Source organism: Podarcis muralis, chromosome 9 (assembly GCF_964188315.1).
Source record: "Podarcis muralis chromosome 9, rPodMur119.hap1.1, whole genome shotgun sequence".
Classification (NCBI taxonomy): domain Eukaryota; kingdom Metazoa; phylum Chordata; class Lepidosauria; order Squamata; family Lacertidae; genus Podarcis; species Podarcis muralis.
The window spans coordinates 41016349-41022348 of record NC_135663.1 but is presented as its reverse complement, the minus strand read 5'-3'; the positions used below and the strand labels follow the sequence as shown (position 1 = coordinate 41022348).

Below are 6000 nucleotides of genomic sequence, written 5' to 3'. Positions count from 1 at the left end.
ACAGATTGGCTCTATGGTTTGTACTGCAAAGAAGCACACACAGAAAACAAAATTAATATCATGGAATGGCAGAGTTGGAAGGGACCACGAGGACCATCTATAGCCCAACTCTACTGCAACTAACTCACGATCGGTACAACCTGCACTCTTAGTAAGCTCAAGAACTATACCCCCATTTCCTTCCTTGCCCCTTTGCAGAGCTGGCTAGTGAAAGGGGGCGGGGCGAGAAGAAAGAGTCTTTATTTCGTCACACCTCGGCCCCTCCTCTAGCCCCTCCCCCGTCAGCCGCAGATGAAACCAGGCCGGCGGAGGAGGCGGGGCTCGTTTCCCGTGGCAACCCTCCTCGGGGTCTGTGCTGTCAGCGCCCGCGTGGCGGGCGTTGCTAAGTAACGCGCGCGGCTGAAAGGCCTACGTTGCCCTGAGGCCGCGCTTGGCGTTCACTAGACCTGTAGCCGGGGCAGGGGCAAGATCCGAGTGGGCGCTGCTCAGCCCTCTCGCCCGAGTGCAAAGAAAGAACCTTCCCGCGACGCGAGGTACCGGGCGGGGAGGGAGGCAGGCGGAGCCCGAGGCCAGCTGGGAGGCGGGAGGGCGGAGCGCGGCGGGGTCTCCTTCCCCGGGAACCTTGGAAGGAGCTGGCCGTTATGGGCTCGTTTTCAATGCTCAAGGCAGCTGCCCGGTGTCTGTTTTCTGGGGGATAAAACCCTGCGGGTCTCCGTGGGGCCTCTGAGCAAAGTGAGCGGAGCTGTATTTGCTGCGCGCCTAGACTGGATGATGATATTATTATTATTATTATTATTATTATTATTATTATTATTATTATTATTATTATTATTATACCGCCCTATACCCGGGGATCTTAGGGCGGCTCACAGAATAAAATCAAGATATAAAACCACCACATACATAATAAAAATAAAAACGACAACCCATTACCACCACCACAAAAAAGGGCATAGGAAAATCCCCGCAAGATCACCCATGTATGCGGGTCTAAACTATAGGTGTGGTTTTAAGTTCCCTGCGAGGGGAAAAAACGTGGTTCCACCGTTCGGAAATGTTCTAAAGACGCCAGTATCTCAGTTTGTTGACAAATGGAGAGCGTGCTAATTTTTTTCTTCCCCATTTTTTCATTCCCCCAACCTCTACCCTCCTCCTTGATAAAACTGGGGAGTGTGCTTGGATATGCTTTTATTTATTTATTTATTTATTTATTTATTTATTTATTTATTTAAAAAATGAGTTTCTAGAGCTTTGAGGGAGGTGGGAAGCATCTATAGTTTAAAACGAGTGCTATTTTTGGAGAAGGGAGTAGCTTTTTAATATTTTGGCTCTCCGCAGTTTACACAGAATATTCCTGGTCACACTTAACTATGAAACTTTTTTACGCTTGAGTTCCGATCCCTGGTCCATATATTGTCTGCACTGACTGGCAGCAGCTGTCCAAAATTTCAAACGGGTCTTTTCAGTTATTACCTGGCGGTGCCAGAGACTTGACCTGAAACCTTCATGCAAAGCATGTTATCTGCCAGGGATTGTGATCCCATCCCCACTGCCACCAACACAATTGGCAATTTTTAACTAGGCATGGGTATATGGACTGAATGAGGAGGTGCAGGACCAAAAATAACCCATATTAGATACCTCTATAAAGTCCCTGTTCCTCATTTGTTAACTGGAACAATTGTGTCATTTCAGACACAGGTGAACAAATTTATTCTCTGATGTAAGTACAGTAGATCCATTTTTCCTTTTATGCAACTCCTCTGAATGATGACTGCAACTCAGTTACTCTTTGGTTGCTACTCACCTGGTAATTTTGATGGAAACAAATTAGGTACAGAGGCTATAGATTAGGAAGCTGCAGAACACCAAAGTTCAAATTATTGCACAGGTATAAATATTGAGCATTGAGCAAGTCACCTCAGCCTAATGTATCTTTCAAGTTGTTTGTGTAGAAAACTGAAGTATGTCTTGTAACTCATCTCACGGATAAGATGGGAAAGAAATAGAAATGAACAGTAACATTTTCATGCTACGCAACTAGATTAAAATTTTACTGTTCATTTCTATTTCTTTCCCATCTTATCCCTGAGATGAGTTATAGGGCGTACTTCAGTTTTCTACACAAACAACTTGCAAGATGCATTATGTGAAGCCCTAGAGCAGCCTTCACCAACCTGGTGCCCTCTAGACTCCCATCAGCTGGCTGGGCTGATGGGAATTGCAGTCCAAAATATCTGATTGGCACCAGGTAGCTTTCTAGGGCTTATTTTAAAGGGCATGCTTTACACTTGCACTGTTCACTCACATAGTTCATGCACAGGAGTATTATTATTATTATTCTCACTTGCATCTTGTTTAGTGAAGTTTAGTGAAGTAATGCGAAGGTGTTTCAGACCTTTCCTCTGCCCTGCTTTCCAGTTTTTCCAGTTTTTTCCTGTGGTGGACAGGCACTCCTGGGAAAGGTGACCTTAACATGAACAAACTCTGCAGGAATAGGACCTGCTTTTCTTTGCTTTAACTCATCTCCCATCAGGAGTGCCAACTTGGCCCTGCGACCATGGATGCCCGGGGTCGTGGGTGCCATGCAGCGTGCAGGGCCCTGGCCCTGAAATTTGTGAGTGCCTAGCACCTTCATGGGGGCTTTTGTGGGTGCTTGGCCACCCAGGGCCCCAGGGAGTTGGCACCTAGGTCTCCCATCAAGAATTGAATTGGAATTGCTAAGCACTGAGGATTTGTTAAAATAAAATAACTGTGTTTGAATTATCTGCTAGTGATTCTGCAAGTGTTAAGTACCAATTAAGAGGTTTTGATGGGCAATAAAATGTTGGCTTCCCATAGACACTTGGTTGGCCACTGTGAAAACAGGATTCTGGACTAGATGGGCCTTTGCTTTGATCCAACAAGGCTATGCTTACGTTTCTGATGCATTTTCTATATAGCTGCAAGGAATATAAATACATTTATATGTGGTTCATTCTATATTCAAGATTCAAAGTCTAAGGGGAGAGGGGAACTTTCCTTCAAGAGAATGTCAGTGTTGCCAAAAAAAAGGGTCACTTTTCTCTCTCTCTCTCTCTCATTTAAATCCACAATGAAGATTTGCCTTCACTGGATCACAAATTGAGCATATAAGATTAATTTCCTCAGATCAAGAAACATGTCTGATGAAGATATCAATACTTTAGCCTATACCAAAAGCCCAAAGTTCTCCAAAAGAACCACTTTTCAGGTAAAAGGTTTTGATCTGTAAATTATAACATTTTATTGCTGTACATTCTGTTACTTGCAAACTTAAAGTTGATGTGTCTTGGTGCTGCATTATGTTTATTAGTGATAATTGCCCAGAGCTTGTGCATATCTCATGTTCAGGAACCGTAAACAGTGAACATATAAATGAAAAAACTGGATATACCACATACATGCATATGGATGTATGGGTCTTTCAGAAATATAGGAGCTTTTCATTGTTGGTGGGCTGATCACAGAAGGGAAAATCAGACTTATAATTAATGAAAAAGATACCCCACACATTTGTATATCTTCAGTGTTGATGGTTTTATTTATGTAAACATTTGATACACTGCTTTTTTTCCTCTTAGGTTCAAAGCAGCTTACTTAAGCAATTTATAAAACAACTCACAAAATCCCTAATAAAACCAGTTACCTATTTTAAAAAAACCACAACCCTACAACAAGCATGTTAAATGTTTCAGCAGCCATGCAAAACCTATTTTCAAGCCAATTGTTTCAGCATCTTGAGAGAGCTCTTTCATATCCTCATATCCTGTTGAAAAGATCTTAGAGATTCCAAACAGATCAAAAACATATATTTTTTAACCACTTCAAGGCAGAACTCCTAAGGAACCCATGGAAAAATACATGAAACTGTACCTTAGACAAAACAAACAAATTCAGGTTTTATCACTTTATGGTAAAAAGATTAGGGATCATTAAATTGGCACATTTTTAGTTTGTTCTAGGTATATATTTTTTGAAGCAAAACAATTTACAGTAAAATTGGAACTACTCTCTGTTTCCTTTGAAATATCTTCCCACTCTCCTCCTGAGCAAGTATGTTTACAATTTTTTAGGAAGAACTACAAGAAGCACTTCTTGCTCGCGCAGCAAAACAGCAGTCTTCTGAATATTCGGAAGATTTTGAAAGTGATGAAGAAGGTAAGTTAAATAACATGACCCTTGAAATATTTACGTGTGCCCTTTCAGTGCTTTTTGTCGTATAAATAATTGATCAGTAACTACATGCAGAATGATCCTAGGCATGTTTAATTAGAAGTAAAGCAGCCATCCTAACCTTGATTTCTGTGCTGCTGGATTGGTTTAAGACTGGACGTCCCAGTCTTCTGGCTTCTGTTGTAATGACTTCTCATATGCACCTTCTGCCCTGACCAGCTGGAAGCAGCAAGGCTAAAGATGCAGCAAAGAATTAATCACTTCACACCTCAGCCCCTTAGGATTGTTCTGTATGTTTCAATGAGTTTCATGGGATATGTTCCTTAGAGTTCCTTTAGTAGCCAAAACACAGTGGCCCTGAAACTTATTGCAGAGCTTTCTTTGAATCTAGGCTGTTGTGGATCAGATGTTTTGCTTTACACTAGCTCAGAGGCTATTATAATTTCATCCTTTTTTCCCTCCTACATAATGGCCTATCTCTTTCTCTATAGGGATTTGACTTTTATGGAAAACAAATCAGACTGTAATAAAATGTTGTCATTGATATTTTCTTATTTACGTTTCTAGTCACACCACCGCCCCCCTTCCCAGGTTTTTAATTTGAGTCAACAGAGCACATTCACTCTTAAATGGGCTGGTTTTGGTGTTTCTCCTTCCACCTGACCCTAAAAAGGTATAATCATGCAAGACTTGGGGTTCTCTGAAGCTTGCATGGTTATTGCTGTGTTGGCTACACAACCCATACTCAGAGAATTAAACTCACTATATGTGTATATATATAGTTTGACACTTGTTCTTAATGTACAGTACAGTACAGCTCTTTGGGAGGTTTTTCTCTACCTATCATTTTTCTCATCTTTTATGCTGTTTGGCTTTGGATGGCTAAAAACATCTGTTTTACTGTGTTGTTAATGTTCTTCATGTTCTGAATACTGAAGTGGGACAAGGTCTATAAAGGACATTCATTCATTCGCACTGATCAAACTACTTCAAATTCCATATTTGAAACCTGTTTCACTCTAACATGACATATGACTTTAGGAATTGGAAGGAGAAACATACAGTTTTGGGTTGGCACCATAAACCGATATAAATATGTCAGGATCAAAATGCATGGCAGAATTATGCTTTTAACCAAATCCAGCTTGATTCCCTTTCTTTATCCACGAAATGCCAATCGACTCTGTTTCCAGGTTCAGAGGAGGAGTTTCCTGAAACTGTGGAAAACACCCCAAAGAAATCAATTTCCTTTGCAACATCCAAGTATAATCTTCGCAATATGAGCACTTTGAAAAGAGAAAGTGCAGATGACTTGTCTTCGTCAGATGAAGATGAGAGACCTCAATATGTGTCCAGGTTTGAGAGAGAGATTTTGAGTGACGAGAGGCAAGCTGAACATTCTGGGTCAGGTGAAGGGAGTGCGTCAAAAACATCCATTTCATTTGAAGTATCTCTGCCAGATCGCTACTCTTTTGAAAAAAAACATGCTGATGACTTGATTTTGACAGAAGCTGAAGAGAAGAGACCTCAAGAAACAGCCAGGTTGGAGAGTAAACATCGGATTGAAGAGAGGCAAGAAGATGACTCAGTTTCTGAAGAAGGGTCGGGTTTTGAAGAAGAAGGTGATCAGCAGGAAGAGGAACCAGAGTTTGAGTTGCAGATAGAGAGGGATGATACAGTTCAGTGCAAAACTGAAATCAAGCCAGTGCCAAGGCCAAGGGAATTTAAGACCAAGGCGGCATCAGCATCAGGTAAAGCAAGCATAATAAAATTCTGCTGCATGCATTATAATGCACTTTTCAGATT

At 41.5% G+C, this 6000-nt stretch overlaps 1 protein-coding gene across 10 annotated transcripts in view; it reads left to right on the top strand.

Moving 5' to 3' along the window:
- The first annotated feature begins 318 nt into the window (after positions 1-318).
- Positions 319-6000, top strand: part of MAP9 (microtubule associated protein 9) — a 28751-nt gene continuing 23069 nt past the window's right edge. For 3 of the 10 annotated variants that reach the window (XM_077934121.1, XM_028743950.2, XM_077934119.1), the window contains exons 1-4: positions 319-533; positions 3101-3232; positions 4095-4179; positions 5388-5945. In XM_077934121.1, coding sequence (XP_077790247.1) covers positions 3161-3232; positions 4095-4179; positions 5388-5945 — 715 coding nt within the window. In that variant the 5' untranslated portion in view covers positions 319-533; positions 3101-3160. The remainder of the gene's footprint in view (positions 534-3100; positions 3233-4094; positions 4180-5387; positions 5946-6000) is intronic. The other 7 variants (XM_077934125.1, XM_077934124.1, XM_077934120.1 and 4 more) reach the window with 7 other exon arrangements.